The sequence below is a fragment of the Asterias amurensis genome, chromosome 2 (genome assembly GCF_032118995.1).
Source record: "Asterias amurensis chromosome 2, ASM3211899v1".
NCBI lineage: Eukaryota > Metazoa > Echinodermata > Asteroidea > Forcipulatida > Asteriidae > Asterias > Asterias amurensis.
Window position 1 is genome coordinate 20,728,562 of NC_092649.1, and position 20,427 is coordinate 20,748,988.

Below are 20,427 nucleotides of genomic sequence, written 5' to 3' on the forward strand. Positions count from 1 at the left end.
AGTCTGTATCATTATTTATTGACCGCTAACCTGATAGTAATTAGTCTTATCGGGTTTGACTGTTGTTCACTCCCTTTAACTGCGGTGCACAGACATATAGTTCATTACCGAAGCTCTTTGCAAACGGTGGAGGTGAAGCCTGTAGTTTTGTCTGAAATTTTGTTTAATAAGAGATGGAAGACTGCTGTATAATAGTTTGATTAATGTGCTGTATAAGGTCTGTTAAGTTAAGATTTTGCAATGGCAGACGTGCAATACGGGAACAGTAAGACGCCGGAAGGACCGATGAAGACATTGGAATTGGAGCACAGGACGGCAGAGAGTGAAGATGTTTCGATTGAAGACGAAGAGGAGGAGGAGGTTGAAAGAGAAGGATGGGGGAACAAGATGGACTTCATCATGGCGTGTATTGGTTACGCCGTGGGGTTAGGAAACGTCTGGAGGTTCCCGTACCTATGCTACAAGAATGGAGGAGGTTGGTTCCAGTCATATCATTTGAACTTCATCATCTTGTTCGATGTCCAATGTCATTGCAAATACTATTAAGAGTAGGATTGGAAAAGACTTAGCATGGTGGAAGTGTAACAAGAGAGTTTTGCGGTAATACCATGGAGGTCTCTACTGAGTAGTTTTGGTTTTCTGAAAAGAATCGGTGTTTTACCACCTGACGTTTCGCTCAGTATTTTCTGATCGTCTTCAGGAGAATGTTCTATTCAGAACCAGCACTTCTCAATTAGAGATTTTAACAAAATGAACACAGTATGGTTTTAAAATAACATGCGTGCAGAAATTCTTGTTATTTAAACATCTTATGGTATCTTCTTCTTTTTTTGTTTGCAAATGTGACAACACCCATATGCCGTAAATTTTAACATGCCCAGGTTTTGCAGCGAACCCGTCAAAACGATCGCAAACCGCTAAGCCTTTAAAACATGAGCATATTTTGCTTACTACGAATTTAACATTATAAGAACATGAAACATGAAGTTGATACATTGTCTCTTGAGTAAAACTTTACATAATTTAACAAACGAGAAAGGCCATTACATAAACTACGACTATCCAACAAACAGTTCTTAAACGCATAACCTTTCACAGATGCGAACTGAATTTAGCGGACTCTGGCCAGAGATACCGCCAGCAATACGAAGATGAGTAAACAGTATTATCTAAACGCGTCCAAAGGTTAACCTATCCGTTATCAATTTACACGATGTTATTACGCTCCTTGTGTTTCCAGTCGCAGCTGTAGCTCCAATTATTTTTCCATGGCCAGTCAGGAACAGTGTTTAAATACAGTTTATTCACTCTGTTTGACAATTCTTGAAATTAAAATTTACTTTAAAAGTGAGCAAAGCCCGGTTCATACTTCCTGCGAATGCAAATGCACCTTTCTTGTTGTATCTATCAGACCGTGATCAGACTTACATGTACATGGCTATAGACGAGCGATGTGACCTGTGTCATCACATGTTTACAAAAGAGCCACCAAGCCTGGACAAGCTGTAATGTGCAGGCAGGATTTGTACACGGCATAATGGAAGAAAACATACAATCTTATATTAATTTATGGATATTGCAATGTCTATTTTTCTTAACAACTTTTGATATGATGAAAGGGGGCACATCTTAAAACTTGTTTAGCTTTTACTTTCATAACTCCTGGTTTTATATGGAAATTAAGACACCAAGATATAAACTTCCCCACATGACCAGTGCAGTGTCTTGCCTACCAGAAAAGCCAAATAATGTACAAGGCCACACTTATTGTAAACAAAGGTTATTTTATAAGAGATGTTAAATTTGCATCGGGGATAAAGACTATTAATGTTGGTTTTTTCCCATACACCGATGTGTGTTAGCACTGTATAGTCAGTACTTTTCCCGAGTCCTGTGAAAAAATATCGCAGGCATGTTACTCGGGTGGGATTCGAACTCACGACCCTTGCAATTCTAGAGCAGTGTCTTACCAACTGCAGTAAAATGGACAAAGACGCACGGCTATACATGTATGATTAAAGAGACACGACATTACCAATAATATGAAAATAAATACCCCAACCCCAACAACGCTGAATACCGATACCACTAACATATCAATCCCTATTACTCATCTGATATTGTCTTTTCTTTTAATTTTTATAACTGAATAATTATTCGGAATAGTTTGATAAACAATGTCACATCGGTATATAACCCAAAGTAGTAAAATCCAACAGGTAACGCTTTAGATGCTGCTTGAGTAAAATATTTGATTGCAAATTCTTTTTTCTTTTCTTCAGAAGACGTTCAGAGCATACTGATCGAAACCTAACGGTTCTTTTCAGAACCACCCCAACTCATTAGAGATAGTCATTACATGGTGTTACCGCAAACCTTACTTATCGTGTTTTGCACCATGCTAAGTTTCAAATCCTTCTTTACAAAAACTGAATTAACTATTAATTACATTTATTGTCTTTGTTGACTATAGGAGCATTTCTCATCCCGTACTTTGTGTCTTTGGCGATGTGTGGAGTTCCAATGTTTTTCATGGAAGTCACTTTGGGACAAATGCTGCAGACGGGAGGTATTGGAACATGGGATATATTCCCAGCCATTAAAGGTGAGATTTTAATCACGTATCAATGATTTCATTGTCGTTGTACATCGCCAAAAGCAGCTGTGTAACCAGACATTTCAAGTAAGGGCAAGACATTTGGAAGGGGCTATTTTAAAAGTGAACCATCGATGTTTTCGTGTTGTGGCTGAGCGGATAAGAGAACTGAATCAAGCTCTGGTAATTCTGATCAGCAGAAGTTGGGTTCATGTCCAGGTCGAGACACTTGTGTTCTTGAGCAAGACACTTAACCATTAATGGTGCGTCCTTCGGATGGGATGTACAAACGTTGGTCCCGTGTGTTGTGCATCGCACGTAAACGAACCCGAAAGGATTAGAAAAGAAGCGGCTCACCCCCGTGTTCCTGGTATGATTGGCTGTAGTAAAATGTGCAACAGAACCATCTTGTTCTAACACACAACATAATTTTTACAACCAAGATGTGTGTCTAAGTTGACCCCGCTTATGAGCCCGCAAGGTCAAAGTAAATTGATACAAAAATGAGCGATTTTCAAACAGCTGAAACCATGCTGATTACTGTATCTACTGTTTGTACATACAGGTGTTGGTCTGGCCGCCGCCACAATCGCTGCTATGCTGAACGTGTACTACATCATCATCGTGTCGTGGTCTCTCTTCTACATGTTTGTTTCTTTCACGTCCGTATTGCCTTGGAACGACTGTAGAAATTACTGGAACAATGAGTATTGCAGCGAACTTGAACTTCAGGCAACTTTGCCGAGTGACGTAAGGAAAGAGTTCTTCCTGTCTACAAATGGGTCTCTACTGCCAAAGAAGCTTGGAGAGTCGGCAGCAGAGCAGTACTGGGAGTAAGTGGCACTCAAGGGACTCCGTAACGAAATCTTAAAACATGACAATCAGCAATTTCGAGATATGTTGAGGATTGGAAAAAAATTCTGTATACACCAAAACCAACCATATCTCAAAAAGGCTAATGCCGTTGTCGTTTTATTGTATCAGAAATTACATTCAAATGTGGAGCAATAATTGAAATCATTAAAATTCTTACAGTTGTTTCTTGCAGTCTGTCCTCTCGCCCAGTGTATGTAGGCCTACATAGGTATATATTTTTTGAAAGCGATTTTTTTTTCAATTTAGCAAATAGGTCTACATCCTTCTGAGAAACTCAGCAATGGCACGGCAGAAATTCATACGTTGGATGTTGTTTACATAATCTTATACAAATTTCTGTAGGCCCCACCGCGTACAAAATCTAAAGGTCAACATCCCCATAGACTGTGACTTTCAACTCTCTGTTTTTATTACATTTCACGATCTCCTGGCAAATAAGCTGGTGGTCACCAGCTTTCATTGAATAATAAATAAATAACTTGTTTATAATATGGCTGTAATTCTTTGATAGAAGGAGAGTTCTTCACGTCAGTTCAGGCTTTGATGAGATTGGAGGCCTTCGATGGGATCTCCTTGGATGCCTCGCTCTCGCTTGGGTCTTAACTTTCCTCTGTATCTGGAAAGGTGTCAAAACCACTGGAAAGGTAAATATATTGCACAAGTTTTTTTTTTTGGAACGCTAGGTGGCAGCAGACTTACCAGGTGAAATCATTGTAAATACCCAATGCGCAAGCGCCGTAAAGTTATATATAACTCTATGGCAAGCGCTTCTGTTGAATGAGGTACATGCTTGCATGTATCTAGCTAGCGACAACTTGATCGCGTTTACCGAGATTGCGTTAAGGTCTGTGACATTTAACCTGGCATTAAAGTCTGCTGCAATCTAGCGTTCCAAAGTATCCCATTATGGAAGTGTTTATTTAAACCTGAATAAAATCCTGCCTACATTTTTTTTTGGTTGGAAATCTTAAAGAAAATTAGGAATGGATAGGGTTGCTAAAGTCGATTCAGCTAAAACAGTACAGGGCTCAATTGTATAAAGCCTGAAAGCGTGCATAAACATGCATGCACAGAAAATACTGCTAGTGGATGATACCACATGTTACATTGTGAAGGGGATGGGGGGGGGGGGGGTAATCCTGTTTCAGCCCAGTAGTAGGTGGCAATGTGCTCCTGTTGGCAAGTGATATGGATCAAGAATCATAATCAGTATAATTAGTGTCGCTCTCACCTTGAATGGACCGTGTAGCCTCGTGAAGATGGTGATCTCTCATAAAAAATAAAGCAATGGAAACTAATCATTTTTTAAATCGTTATCTTTAAGTCATCTTTAAAAATGATGTTATCTCCCATTATGTATCTTAGCTTCCCATCATATGTAATTGAACCACATCCATCTCTTCAACACTTGTCTTATTTATTTTCATCTTAAACTGTTCTGCCATCTTGTCGCTTCTATTACGAACTTGTTGTGTCATGTCTTACGTTCATCTGCCATTTTGTATGTTTGTCTGTCTGTCTGTCTGGTTTCTTGTTTCTTGTTTGTCTGACTGTTGTTAACAAGCTCATGCTACCCCAAACGGCCCGTACTCTATTTATTTATTACTGTAACCTAATGAAATGTTTTGCTTTACTCCGTAATACATGTAACTATCGATATTCTTCAAATGAGAGTATTGACATTTCCTGAATTGAATTGAATTATCTAATCTTGATTTCTGTTGATGTCTAGATCGTCTGGTTTACGGCTCTTATTCCTTACGTCATCCTTTTGATTCTCCTCATCAATGGACTCCTGCTGGAAGGCTCAACGGCTGGTATCATTTATTACGTCACTCCAACCTTTGATAAGCTGACGGAACCAGCGGTAAATATAGACCACACCCAATAAAAAGTCTGCGATTTTTTTTTAATCAATTCGTCATCGAAGTTGCAATGAAAAAAAAAAACCTTGTTGAAAAAATTTGGGTGCCTTCAGGCCTCAAGTCTTTTAACAATTGAGTGAGAAATAACCTCTTTCTCAAAAACCACGTTACTCCAGAGGGAGCCGTTTGAACTATTCCCAGCTCCCCGTCGCTCAATGCCATGTAAGTGTTTTTTTATGCGAACAGTTTTGTTGAGTAATAGTGTCCATGCTTTTAAAGTCATTATACACTTTCGGTACAGAAAAAAAAAGTTCACAGATTTACAAATAATTTACAGGGTTTACAGAAGGTAATGGTGAAAGACTAATTCTCTTGAAATACTGTTCCATGAAATGCTTTACTGTTTGAGAAAACATTAAAACAACATCAATTCTCGATAGCGAGAATTACGGGTTTATTTTAAACACATGTCATGACACGGCGAAACGTGCGGAAACAAGTGTGGGTTTTCCCGTTATTTTCTCCCGACTCCGATGACCGATTGAGCCTAAATTTTCACAGGTTTGTTATTGTATATATAAGTTGTGATACACGAAGTGTGAGACTTAGACAATACTGTTAACCGAAAGGGTCCAATGGCTTTAAGAACGACGTCGAGTGATGCTGTTTAGTAACAACGGAAATGACTATAGAGCTGGTATTTGACTGTACGTCTACATGTCTTTCTTGGTCGAGTAGGTATCAATGACAACCACTACTGTTTAGCGTACAATCATGGTATCTTCTTGGTTTTCCCGTAGGTATGGGTAGACGCAGCGACGCAGATCTTCTTCTCGTACGGTGTTGGTATTGGTTCTCTCATCTCACTCGGTAGCTACAACCCCTACAGAAATAACTCACTTATGTACGTATACAAACTAAACAAATAAACCAGGTTTATACCGGATAAACTAATACTAATTTGACAGGGTTTATTGTGGTAGTATTGTCTCATCCTTCGGTTTGGACGTAATGCCGTTGGTCCCGTGTGTTGTGTAAAAAACGAAAACAAGAACCGAGTGTACTTTTATCGAAAAGAGAAGTGGGTTTGTCCCAATGTAGCTCCACACACCTTGCATGACAAAAAAACGAGCGTTTTGATACGCTCCATGTGATTAAGTACTTTAAGAAACTAGTATTAGTATTATTTCAGTTTTCTTTTTCACTGTCTACTCTATATATTTCTTTTCTTGATAGAGACACCGTTGTTGTTGGTATCGTGAATGCGGCTACCAGTCTGTTCGCTGGTTTCGTCATCTTTGCCATTCTTGGTTACATGGCATTTATACAAGAAGTAGACGTAAAAGATGTCGCTGATGAAGGTATGGTTATTCATATAAGTGTTGCATCTATCATGTTGAACATGTGGTACTTTCTTTTTGTTCAGGTGGCTAGCAAATTTCACTCTTGCTTTTGTTTTGTCCGAATGTTAAATAAGCTACGAATTAAGCAGCTTCTTGTGGTTGTGATTCAGATCTAGTGGCCGGTGATTCGGTTCTTGTGGCCAGTGATTCTGTTATTTTGGCTGGTGATTCCTTTCTTGTGTTTGGTGATTCAGTTCTTGTGGCTGGTGACTCGGTTTTTGTGGCTGGTGATTTGGGTTCTGGGTTCTTGTGGCTGGTGGTTCAGTTCTTGTGGCTGGTGATTCGGGTTCTTGTGGCTGGAGATTTTGTTATTGTCTCTGCGTGATTCGGTTTAAGTTTTTAAATGCAGCCTGGTACTTGACAGACACAGTGTTGGTTGTATTGTTCGAAGCCTATTAATTAATTTGTATTCTATTATTTAACTTTTCAGGGCCTGGTTTGGCGTTTGTTGCGTATCCCACGGCAGTGAATACGATGCCTGGAGCTCCATTCTGGTCAATCTTGTTCTTTGCTATGTTGGTCATGCTCGGCTTAGATAGTCAGGTAATACAGCACTTCATTCTTGTGAAAATACATGCATTAATATAGGGGCTTGTATGTGAACAAACCTACCTTTTCTGATTCACCCGATCAATACCAATTGATCCGTTTACAGTACCCATCTTGACAACTAGTTTAATTGACTTGGATTAGTGCCCGAATCCAGTTTGACAAAATCAATTTGATTGACTCAGTTTAGTGCCCATTTCGTTGACAATCAATATCAGTGCTAGGTGTTTTGTTAAGTGGTGCCCATCTTTGCAACCAATTTGCTGATTGACTTGGTTTAGTTACTCGGTTTAAGTAACAAATTCCTATCTCAACAATCGATTGATTGACCCTAATGAGTGCCGTATACCCATCTTGACAAAATAGTCTTATGTTCGGTGCAAAATGCACTCTACAAACATCATGGTCAAAAATAACCCACATCCGCGTCCATGAGGCCTAACCCATTTGTGGGTCATTATGACACAGACTCTGGGTCAAATGACATAGAAATGGGTCAAGCTGACGCCGAATGAATTACTTGCGAGTTGAACAATCAGCTTTATCTTTTCTGACCCTGGGATTTTTTTATTTGGACTCAATCAGAATTTCTTTTCAAATCTTGCCAATTAATTTTACTAGCCCAAATTAGCTAGTTCCAATATTGACCATGAGTTTGATTAATCTGGTTTACTTTCCAATCTTGACAATAAACTTGGAGATTGAACAATACGATGGCTTATCAATGTCAACCAAGGCACAGCTTGTACGCAGTAGTAAGGTTTTAAAAAGTGTGGTTTATTCAGATGGATACCCTTCAATTTCAGTTTCCTATAAGATAATTAACCTTTACATTTAAATCCAGCGAGTGCCAAAAGGTTACCATCATAAAAAGGCAGCCCACATACAGTCATGCAGCCAATTGTTCTCAGAAATTAAGTTACTGATACAAAGACTGATTTATTTTAACTTCATTGTCCTAGGATATATTGTGGCTGGCCTTTCTGTTCTTTGTGGCTGGTGGTTCAGTTATTGTGGCTGCTTGATTGAATTTGATGAACTTGACATTTCCACACGTCAAGCGGTATCATCATCAAGAGCAGTCGACTTTGTACCCAGAAATTTATAGTTTCTTAACAAAAACCTAATTATTACGAACACAATTGAGGTTCATTTTCTTAAGACGGATGAACTTGACATTGCAGATCAAACAGCTAACTCTTCTTGAACTCAGTATGCATCCATTTCCGCTTGAAATTGTCTAAAAATTCCCTTGGGAAAGTTTGTTGTGGAGCTTTGTATCATTGGTCGTTAATTACATGCCAGTTTACGTATTTCTCCCATAGCAACCCAGTCCATTTTAAAAATTTTTATTGTTACCTGTTTTTCTTGTCTCTTTGGTTTGTATTTTGTCTGTCTAGGTTGTCTTCTACCAGCCTTGCCCTTAATCTGAGAGCTCAATACTCCCTTTATAATGGTTTACATATAGACCATAGAGCTATGGACCTAGATCTATGCATAGACTATTTTCCCTCCATCCTCTGTGCTTATTATACTTTGCGTATCTATGTAATAATTGAGTAAAATGTTTTATCCTGAGAAATAGTATGAAATCAAGTTGGTGTTGCTGTGTCTCGCCCGCCTTCTACCACTAGGACCCCGGTTCGAATCTCACCGGGGGCACTATGTGGATTGGGTTTTCAGTCCCTACTTGACTGCATGTTTTTCCCTGGAATAATTCTCTGGGGTTTTCCTCCTATATTTAAAACTGAAACTTCTTCATCATCTTCTCTTCTCGTTTGGCTCTAATGGGAGACTTTCAGAACGCTTGGTGCCATGAGCAGACTATACCAGGTAAATTAATTTTCTCGTTAATGTGCACATGCTCAGAGCAACGTAAACAATGGACATTTACCTGGTAAGTCTGCTGCCACCTAGCGTTCAAAAGTCTCCCATGAGAGCGTTGAGAATATACATATTCAGAATTAAATATTGACTTGAATTGAACTAATGTGAGTTTGTTTAATTATATCTAGTTCTGTGTCGTGGAGGGTTTCGTTACGTCTCTAATGGATGGTTTCCCCGAGTTGAAACTGAGACAGCGACGGACAGGCTTCATCATAGGTATCTGCGTTGTGGATTTCTTTCTTGGTTTTTTGTGCTTCACTGATGTAAGTTTCCCTCCATTTGAATTTTTATTTCTTGTTATACTTCTGGTCGACAGATAGATTATGGCCATTTGTCGATAATCTATTGAGAAGTTGGTACACTCATACCTTATACGATTTTGTTTATAATATCATCTTTTTTGACAGATCTTTTTCACATGCTGATGGACCATCTCTTTTCTGTAATGCTCTTCAACTGAACCTAAGACTAGAATTCACTCTCTCCAACTTCAAAACAAACACGAAAACTCAGTCTTATATAGGCCTAGCTTTAAGAACAGTCATAAGTAGAGTTCCTTTTCTATGCGTCAGGAGTGTCTTTCTGATGGCTCCTACACAAGTCTCAATTGTCATTGTCTTACATAAATTGTACAGACGAATATTTATTTGAGTATATGAGTATGAATTTACACCACATTGTGTTCCAGCTGATGTGGAAACAGTACAATCACAAATAAATATGTTTAATAACAAACACAACAATAACAATTCAATACCAATTTGTTACCGCAAACCAAATATTTTGATACCTCACCATGCAATGCCTCAAATCCTTTATAACAGACCCAACAAAAAATCAGTAATATGTTGTTCAGTATACATCTATAGGCAGATGCCCCTATAGAAGTAGAAGGAAACAAATTACATATTTTTGAATGTTGTCTTCTGGATTAGGGTGGAATATACATGTTCCAGTTACTGGACTCCTATGCAGCAAGTGGTATGCCTCTGTTGTGGGTCGCAAGCTGGGAATGCATCACAATATCGTATGGCTATGGTATTAGGAAATACTACAATGACGTCAGCACTATGTTAACCTTCACCCCAGGGTGGTTCTGGCCAATAAGCTGGGCTATCCTTACCCCTGTCGTAACAGTTGTAAGTATCTTACGCTAAATCTCAGTTAAACATTTATATCGCATGGCGTGCTTTGCCAGCGGTTAAGAGCACCAGACTCAAGCTCTGGTGTTTGTGATCGGCAGACGTTTGAGTCCCAGTCGTGACACCCGTTTCCTTAAGTAATAAAATGCTTAATCCTTCGGATGGGACATAAAGCCGTTGGTTCCGTGTTTTTTTCACACGCACTTAAAAGAACCAAGTGCTAAAACATCACGAAGTTTGGTAAAGAAGAGCTCGTCTACTGAGAACTATAAGGTCGCAATTTGTATGGGTTTTGTAAAACTGCTTTTTGATTTTTTTGGAACTCCCTTGTGCAACAACAAGGGTGTTTTTCTTTCGTTATTTCCTAGTTACTTTGATGACCAATTGAGTCATAATTTTTCACAGATTTGTAACTTTATGCATGAACGTATACACCAAGTGAGATAAATATTCTATGACAATAGACCGATCCATTACGCCCCGCCTCCTTACCAGTTGACCAATCACAGCCGCGAAACCCGATCACCATTAGTGCAAAGATCACCAAACGGTTCAAATGGTGATCAGATTTCGCGGTTGTGATTGGTCAATAATAATCGGGCCTCGCTTAATGGATCGGTGTATTACAAAAGGGTGTCCAGCAGCCCATTTCATAACATCTGTCTTTTTGTCTGCCTATTTTTCCAGGGCATATTTATATTCAACTTGGTGGCTTACTCGGCACCTAAATATGGTCCAGATTACTATTTCCCAATCTCCGGTGAAATATTAGGATGGATGATGGCAGTTGCAGCTATGCAGTGGGTTCCTTCCTACGCCGTGTACCTCTTCATAGTAACACCAGGATCAGTCAGTGAGGTATACTATGAACCCTTATTGTGTTACACGAGCAGTTAGGGCAAGGTCGTTTATCCGCTGGATTATTTTACAACATCAACTGGTCCACTGTTTCAGGAGAATTTCCCATAGACCTTTTCACAAGTACTCATTCCGCAAGCGTTAACTGTTGAATGCAGGTGCATAATGCCATACATTATTTGTACACAGTTACCTGTGTCGTTTTAACACCTTGTTTTGTTTATGTTTATTAACTCTTTGTTATCTATAATGTGACAACACCCGTAGTGCAAATTTTAACACCCTATAGTTGCTCTCAATCTCCCTCAACGAGGCTTTACTAAACGGGTGCCATTTTGATGTTTCATATCTAGCGCCTACATTACATGGTCACACCCAGAGTCTTCCCAAAAGAGAAGGAAAACCCAGTCCTTGATGACGTCAGCATGGATGGATCATCCGGGGGTGCTAAACAAATTAAGAAGATAACCGCCCATGAGAACGAGTTCGATAACAAAGCCTTCACTAAAGACAATGGAGATGTACACGTTGATGTAGGTATTGGGGACGAGGATGCTGCTTTGTAGAACTTGATATTGGAATCAAATATTCTAATCAAGAGCTCGGTCGGAGTACACTGACCGAAACGTCGAGTAGTACAAACCGTCTCTTCTCAGAGCCACCACTACTCACAGAGAATGTTTACATGGGTTCACCGCAATTCTTACTTAACTTAGAATCGAATACTGTTTCGAAAAAACGTGGACGATTGTAATGAACGGTCAACATTGACGCTGTGAATTCTGGTTCACCATACTTTTGCATAAAAGGGTAATCCTTTGGTAGTTACCCAAAACTTTATTGGTTGTAAATACCTACCATAATAAGCTACACTGATAATGTATATCATTTGAAGAAGCGATTATCCTAAAAGAAGTGTGGTTTAAGGGAAAGATATTCAAAGGCAGCTTATAGTATAACTTTGCATGTAAATACTCTCTGAAATAACTCTCATTTGAAATACTCTCTTTTGGAATACTTTCTGAATTATCTCTTAAATACTCTCTTTTGAAATACTCTCTAAATTATCTCTGAAATACTCTCTTTTGAAATACTCTCTGAAATACTCTCTTTGAAATACTCTCAGCAAATACCCTAAATTATCTCTGAAATACTCTCTGAAAAAACTCTTTGAAATACTCTCTAAAATACTCTCTGCAAAACAAATTGATTTTTATTGAAAAAATATTCTGACTTCATAAGTAATAACTTGAATTCCCAAGAACAAATGCCTAGAACATTCTCCAAAGAACGCTGAAATAAATTATTAATGTATCATTATACCGTTATAAACACATCGTGGTAGTTCTGCAAACTATCGGTCATTTTTATTGTAAAGTATCAATGCAAATTGATAACATTTATGTCTTGTGATAGTTTTGTATATTAAAAAACTGCATAATCTGATCAAATACCAGAGAAAACTCAATCAACCGTATAATATTGTAAAAAACAAAAAAATGTAACCTTACACAGTTTAAATAACATTTCTTCATTTGGTATTATTCTAACACAGATGTTCGTATATAGCACTGTATATACTCGGTACTTCCCTGAGTTCTGTGAAAAAAAAATCACATGCATATTACTCGGGTGAAAAAGAAAGTATTCTCTCTTTTGTTGTTTTCCTAAAAGGAACATGTTGCCTTGGATCGGGCGAGTTGGTCTTGAAAAGCGTTTGCAACCAATTGTTGTGAAATGCATATGGTTAGAAAGATATATTAAAAGTGTCACTCGAATTGGCACGATTGGCCATTTTATGAAGTAAACATTTTGACTACACAAAATGGCCGACCGTGTTTCTTCGCGACGTAAAATGAAAACCGTGCAACTGTTACCGTTTGCATTGCATAACAAACGGTTTCAAAAGCTTTTCAAAGACCAACTCGACGGATCCAAGGCAACGCGTGTTCCTTTAAAGCTTACCGATTGTTTCTTTGTTTCACATGTTAATGTTAAAGGATGAACAGAACACCGATGTTGATATTAGAATGATCGGTTTGTCTTTTTATGTAAATTTGTAAATCATACAAAAGTGTTTATCTTCATTTCATGTTGGCTTTGTATATCTACTCACCCGCCACAGCAAGTTTGTTTTATTCATTATCTATAATTTCGATGTCTTTTGTTTTTGCTTCTAATTATTAGAGCATATTTTTGTCTCTTGACTAGGTTTTAATGACCACGACGGAAACTGACTGGTTAAATTATAAATGGTTTGGAATTGAAAAAAGAAAAAAACTTCCCAACTGAGCTATCTAGCCATATGTTGGTGGTCTCCTATTATTAGTATTTCAATGTCGTTATTCTGTACCATTTAGAAGCCATAGAACAGCTTTCGTTGCTAGGGATCACACCCAAGTTTAAGATACAATCTAAGAACAATCTGTGTAATATTTTGAAATGATTTGGGGTTGACAAAAAAACAAATTACAATAGAGCGGGATTCGAAACCAACGACCTCTATATTAATGTGCCGGCGCTATACAAGCTGGGTTATCTAACTGTCACGAATGAGACTGGAAAAGAACTAATTATTCCATCTTATGTTCGCCATTATTTACACAGAAACATGACCTAATTGTTATCAGATTTTTTAAAATTAAGAACAAATTGGAACAAAATTGAACGACTACATTGTTTGTACATTTTCTTTTTGGCATTGTTGTCTACCTCTTGTATCGATGTTAGCGACGTTATAATGTTTAAATTTCATTTGGTGTTACATATTAATTACCATATACATCGACTGCATTAGCATATTCATTACTTATTCAAGGGTTTTGATGGTATACATATTGCTATGAAATAATCATGTCATTGAAAACTCATGTTATTTCAAACTAGTATTTTCATGATAAAATAATCCTGTTTCTTCAAACTACTCTTTAGGTTTTTGTTTTTGTTTTGTTTTCTGAGAAGAATCACCAAATGCAATTCACACTCAAACTCTTTAACATAGTTCTGTGAAAGGTTATACGAAAAATACTGGTATTATTTCTTATTCGTATTAAACATATTTTTCCTGTATTATATTTTGTTTCATACATCTTGATCGTAATAACAGTTCATTTGAATTGTAGGTGAATTCTAATTACCAAAGCATTTTAAATATTTTAAATACTATGCTGTAATCATTTGTATGAATAATAATTTAAAAAGAACACATTCCAAAGTAATTGATACATAACTGTAAACGTTCTTTATTATAATGACTATAATGTGCTAATTAAATTTGTGTATGTTATCAATTCCTCCAAAGTTTAATGAAAATATCCGAAATTATCCGTTTTTCTTTTTAAATCATGGGATGACTGAACTGTTCTTCTATGAAGAAAGCACTATAATTTAAAGGGAAGGTACACGTTTGGTGTGTACTCAAAACAAATATTAAAGGAACACGTTGCCTTGGATCGGACGAATTGGTCTATAAAAAGGGTTTGTAACCGTTTTTTATCAAATGCATATGGTTGGAAAGATGTTTTAAAAGTAGAATACAATGATCCACACAAATTTGCCTCGAAATTGCGTGGTTTTCCTTTTACTGTGCGAACTAACACGGTCGGCCATTTACGGGAGTCAAAAGTTTGACTCCCATAAATGGCCGACCGTGATAGTCGCCGAGGTAAAAGGAAAACCACGCAATTTAGAGGCATGTTTGTGTGGATCATTGTATTCTACTTTTACAACATCTTTCTAACCATATGCATTTTATAAGAAACGGTTACAAACTCTTTTAAAAGACCAACTCGACCGATCCAAGGCAACGTGTTCCTTTAACTTAAAAACTGACTTGGAAATGAGCATTGGAGAGCTGTTGATAATATAAAACATTGTGGGAAACGACTCCCTCTGAAGTAGCATAGATTTTGAAATAGAGGTAATTTCTCACTAAATGATAAAAGACTTGTAATATTATAGCTAGAAGTCTTTAATTCCTATCTGAAAACACACAAATTCGTCCAACAAGGATGTTTTTTCTTTCATCATTTTCTCCCAACTCCGATGACCAATTGAGCTCAAATTTTCACAGGTTTGTTATTTTATGCATATGTTGAGATACACCAAGTGAGAACACTGGTCTTTGACAATTACCAATAGTGTACCTTCCCTTTAAGTAATGTTTACTGTGGTTGGCAAGCCAACAACATAATGCACGACTGTATAATGATACACCATTATGGGAACAATTGTCAATGTGGAGCAGTTAAGCTAAGAACTTCATTTAATTACCATGTTTGTGTAAAAATTACACTAAATGAAGTTAAACATATTTAGCTTTACCCACAAATACTGAACGACTTAATCCTGGGTTTTAAACTATTTCGATTTCCTACCCAATTTCGGGTAGTATTACCCCTTTTCATGTGTAAATTGACACAAATATGTACACAATTTTACACTTCTTAATTTAGAGTGTGCAGTACCCGAATCTTCTCTTTAATATTGCATAGATCGGGCAGGAGTTGAATTGAAGTAAACAGTAAGCCTGATAAATGACCAGGGTACTTCTAAAAGCCTATACAAAAAGCACCGATTTGATGCTGAAGTGATTGTTAGATGTTATATAATAAAGGTATAGTTATCGTGACAAAACCACTGAAGCATATCGGTGGCTGTGTGCCAGACACGAGGAGGCAGTCTGGGTTCTTGTACCACAAAGTACCCTGACGTGTGTCTGTATTTTGTTACCACGGAGCCAGGACTTGCTCTTTCTTTGCACCTTTTTCCCAATACACTGATGGCGACGAGGAGGTAATACTGTGAGTAAGTTTGTAATGATTATTTGAGATTCTAATAATGTGTGCACTAGACCTCAATTCTGTTTGCATTTAGATGAACATTTTAAATGCTTTTCTTGATTTCGATAGACCTTTCACTATTTCACACACAGCTCGCACTTTCTTTGTCAAGGACTGGAATACCGCCCTCTGTTGTTGTCTATTATTTTGCAGGGTATTTCGTTTTTGGACCTCGTCAATATTAGCCAGGTTAATTAGCCAGGGATCTGTTATCACAAGCGACATATCAAATTAGGCAGAGGCAAGGCAATGAACACTATTTGTAGTTACTCGAAATAAGGAAAAGTTTCCTTATGGTGCCACCACTTTTTCATTCGATATGAAATAATATAGTATCTAATTTACCTCAATGAGATATCCCTTTTTGTAAAAATGAGTGAAAAGGTGTTGGCGCCATACGGAAAGTTATCCGAGATGGCTCCCTCTGAAATGCTCGGAAATAATAGAAAACTACTCACCCAAATCATTTTCCTCCATGCCCAACTAGGAATCACCCAACTATTAAAAGACATCAGGCCTAAGCATTTTGAGGCATCTGAAAGAACACAATTAATTTGTGCAACAAGGGTGTTTTTTCTTTCAATCTTGCAACCTAGTCCAATTTTCACAGATTTTGTTATTGTATGCATACGTAAAGTGAGAATAGACCTACTGGTCTCAATTGCCAAATGCGTCCAATGCCTTTTACCGCCAATGAATACTGTTTACTTTACTTATAAATGCTGTTAGATTTCTAGGTATTTTGTTGTGTAATGTTTTCATTTTATTATTTAGCATTGTGGGGCACTCGGGAGATCGTGTCCCTCAAAATAACCGAATTTCATATAATATAGCGCCCTCTTTTGAATAATCTTCCTTCATCCCTGTAATATTATATGATGTGATTTTTTTTTTTCATAAGTGGCATTATTATTTGCTCGGTACTCGTTAAACCAGGGCCCAATTTTGTGCAGCTCTTTGTGCACAAAATATTGGTAAACAATTTTCTCATCAGCAACAATCAGGATACAGTCATAGATACATAGGAAATTGTAACTAAGCTTATAACGGTATGCTATGTGTTGTGCTTCGATATTTTTATTTTGTTTGTGCTTACCATGCCACAGGCAGCTATCTGAAATTGGGTCAAGTTAAGTTATAACCGGAATGCTATGTTCATTCAGAAAGATAGCAATTGCTACATTAATTTCTGTATGCTATATCCGTTTTATGCAATATCCATTTCTTTGTGCTATAAAAAAAGGACCCTGTTCTATGGCTCATTAATGGTCTATAATGGTAGCCAGAGGGCTTGCGTTATCAGTTCTACGCACATTCTAGGCTAGCGATTTGTTATGGCATTATCTTGACCCAATTCGCTCACACACTCCAGCTGTTTCAGCAAGACGGACCTAGCACCCAAAATACACCGCCGACTGTGCATTCCGTATGAGAAGATAATAACCTAGAAAGGGATGAGAGTTATCTGACACCAGTTATAACCCCCCTTGCCCTCTAACACGCATGCTCAGACAAGACAAGAAACTTCCAAACCCCACACGTCCGGGGGTAAAGGGAGGCATTTCACATGGGAGCCCAGCGCAGTCCTTGACACCCGTGACCTGCAAATAATGCGACCCGCTGCATCTCTACACACGCGGGGACCTACCGCTTGTTTCTACCCATGTAAATGTGCGTGTTTTGTCAAGTATTGGCGTCATTGGTTTACACTTTCACCGGGGTTCAACTGTGGAGCATACACGTGGTGAGTCCCTCGCTGCTACACTCCATGGGTACTGAGCCTTGCTTCTGTTGGGTTGAGGCACCCTTAGGCTCATCACAAAGGGAGCCCATGCACGAACACTACTCATGGTGAACTTCCTTCCTCAATGCCTTCTCCCATGAGAAGAGTCTAGCCTAACCAAGTACATGAATGAATGCCAATTTAACTTTGGAACAGATCCATGATTCAACCTTGCTCTACGATTCGACTTGTCTTCTTTTTTACCACAAAAGGACCTTGACTGGAAACATTGCTAAAGATGGACGGTGTACACGTGGACAACAACAGCAGTCCCAACAATGCAGTGAATAATGTGGATTCAAACGAAAACTCGTGTGATGGTAGCACACAAACACCGACTAAAGAACACACCGTACGAGCAGGCGGGGACGCATACAACCCTGATGAAACTACTGGTCTTGTGAAAGTGAATGCTGAGGATGGGAAGACAAAGGAGGCCAATGAAGATGTGGAAAGATGTTGCCAGGATGAGGAGGGCGATCAGAAAGACGGTGAGGACGAGGTGATAAGAGAAGGATGGGGGAACAAGATGGACTTCATCATGGCGTGTATTGGTTACGCCGTGGGGTTAGGAAACGTCTGGAGGTTCCCGTACCTATGCTACAAGAATGGAGGAGGTGAGTATAACTAGCTACTTATAACTTAGTTACTGATTAACAAGTTAATTTACCTGGTTACTTAGTCACTGACAAACTAGTTTATTCACCAATTGACCTGGTGACTGGCAGTGTAATTGAGTAACCGCACAATGAAACCAACACTTATCTGGGTATTGACCATGTAACTAACAGGTTAACTAAGTTACTGACAATGTAACTAACATGTTAATTTGGTTACCTGGTTAACTGTCAACGGAACTGTCAAGTTTGTTTAGTTACTTGGTGATTGACAATGTAACTAACAAGATAATTTACCGACAGTTAATTTGGTAATCCCTGGTCACTGACAATGGAAAAAACAAGTTAGTTTAGTTACCTGGTTAATGACAATGTAACTAAAACGTTAACTTAGTTACCTGGCTACTTACAATAAAACTAACAAGTTAGTTTAGTTACCTGGTTTAACTGATAGTGTAGCTAACAAGCTAATTTAGTTTCCGTGTAATATACAAGTTTTAGTTACCTCGTGACGGTACTCTGACAATGTAGCCTACTAGTACAACTGGTGTTGTTAATTTTGTAGTTGACAATGTAACTCAAGTTAACTTGTTTACCGACAATGAAGGTACACTTTCTTTATTAACACGAATAAAATCGGTCACAACTAGTATAGTTTCATACTACTGCAAGTAACTAGGTCCTACTTCCGAAGTTCTGTAGTCTCACCTTATATTTGCCCCTGAACTTGACGTGAACCTTTTCGGCTGCTTTATCTATATCAATCTGTCAATGTTTAATATTTAATTGTTTGTATCATAGATACATGTCGGGGTTTCTGTAAAGTTATGTTGTGTTGTTGAGAGGTTAGTTTGTAAGTTATTGTAAAAGTCTCATCGAATCTCAGACAGTAGTGCGTGGAGGGCACCACGTTGGGGACCTTTCATATGCAGCATCTACTTTTACCTTAAAGGCACTGACCGCTATTGGTTATTACTCGAAATAATTATGAGCACAAAACCTTAATTGGTCAAGAGAAATGGGGAGAGGAGATAGTATAAAACATTGTGAGAAACGGCTCCCTCTGAAGTGACGTTGTTTTCGAGAAAGAAGTCTTTTTCATCAAATTTGATTTCGAGACCTCAGATTTAGAATTTGAGGTCTCGAAATCAAGCATCTGAAAGCACACAACTCAACGTGACAAAGGTGTTTTTTTCTTTCATTATTATCTCCCAACTTTGATGACCGATTGAGCTCAATTTTTCACAGGTTTGTTATTATTTATGCATACAAATTATGTTGAGATACAGCAAATGAGAAGACTGGTCTTTGACAATTACCAATAGTGTCCAGCTGTCTTTAAAGGCACTGGACACTATTGTTGGGCCCTTTTGCTCTAATCGTTATATAGGTCAAATAAAAAAGGACTCATGCCTTCAATATTATGTGATTATTATGGGGAGTGTGGGTTGTGGACATACTGAGGAAAACTGTGGAAACTGAACTGAACTCATGCCCTACGGCCATACAGGTGGTCGAGTTGACCAAACCATGACAAAACCAAGGGTACAATTTCACCAAATGTTCAATATTAGTTATTGCAGCACATGCACATGCTGTAATTTTAGACAGCCCAATGTACACAGAAAAAGGGCTAATGTATTTATTTTTGTCCGTGAACTTTTTCAATGATAAGGTGTTTTATATGGAAAACTTAAATGAACACGTTGCCTTGGATCGGTCGAGTATGTCTTTGATAAGCGTTCTGTAACCGTTTGTTATAAAATCGGTATGGTATAAGAAAGATGTTGTAAAAGTAGAATACAGTGATCTACACAAATATGCCTCGAAATTGCGTGGTTTTCGTTTTACCTCGTTGACAAACACGTTCGGCCATTTATGGGAGTCAAAAATTTGACTCCCATAAATGGCCGACCGTGTTAGTTCGCGACGTGAAATGAAAACCGTGCAATTTGAGTGATACGTGTGTGGATCATTATATTCTACTTTTAAAACATCTTTCTAACCATA

General features: G+C 38.1%; 2 protein-coding genes across 5 annotated transcripts in view; both read left to right on the forward strand.

Moving 5' to 3' along the window:
* The first annotated feature begins 50 nt into the window (after positions 1-50).
* LOC139953318 (sodium- and chloride-dependent GABA transporter 1-like) lies at positions 51-14,426 on the forward strand. Its single transcript, XM_071952818.1, has 12 exons — positions 51-475; positions 2,474-2,605; positions 3,162-3,429; positions 3,984-4,116; positions 5,205-5,339; positions 6,138-6,241; positions 6,574-6,698; positions 7,171-7,283; positions 9,305-9,439; positions 10,112-10,315; positions 11,006-11,176; positions 11,530-14,426. Exons 1-12 carry the CDS (start codon positions 241-243, stop codon positions 11,740-11,742), a joined length of 1,968 nt encoding a protein of 655 aa, XP_071808919.1. The 5' UTR covers positions 51-240; the 3' UTR covers positions 11,743-14,426.
* A 1,417-nt stretch (positions 14,427-15,843) lies between these two features.
* LOC139953288 (sodium- and chloride-dependent GABA transporter 1-like) overlaps positions 15,844-20,427 on the forward strand; it is a 29,410-nt gene continuing 24,826 nt past the window's right edge. Inside the window, exons 1-2 of one of the 4 annotated variants that reach the window (XM_071952778.1) lie at positions 15,844-15,982; positions 18,013-18,417. In XM_071952778.1, the coding sequence (XP_071808879.1) occupies positions 18,039-18,417 (379 nt within the window). In that variant the 5' untranslated portion in view covers positions 15,844-15,982; positions 18,013-18,038. Of the gene's footprint in view, positions 15,983-17,389; positions 18,418-20,427 lie in introns of all 4 variants that reach the window. The other 3 variants (XM_071952787.1, XM_071952772.1, XM_071952796.1) reach the window with 3 other exon arrangements.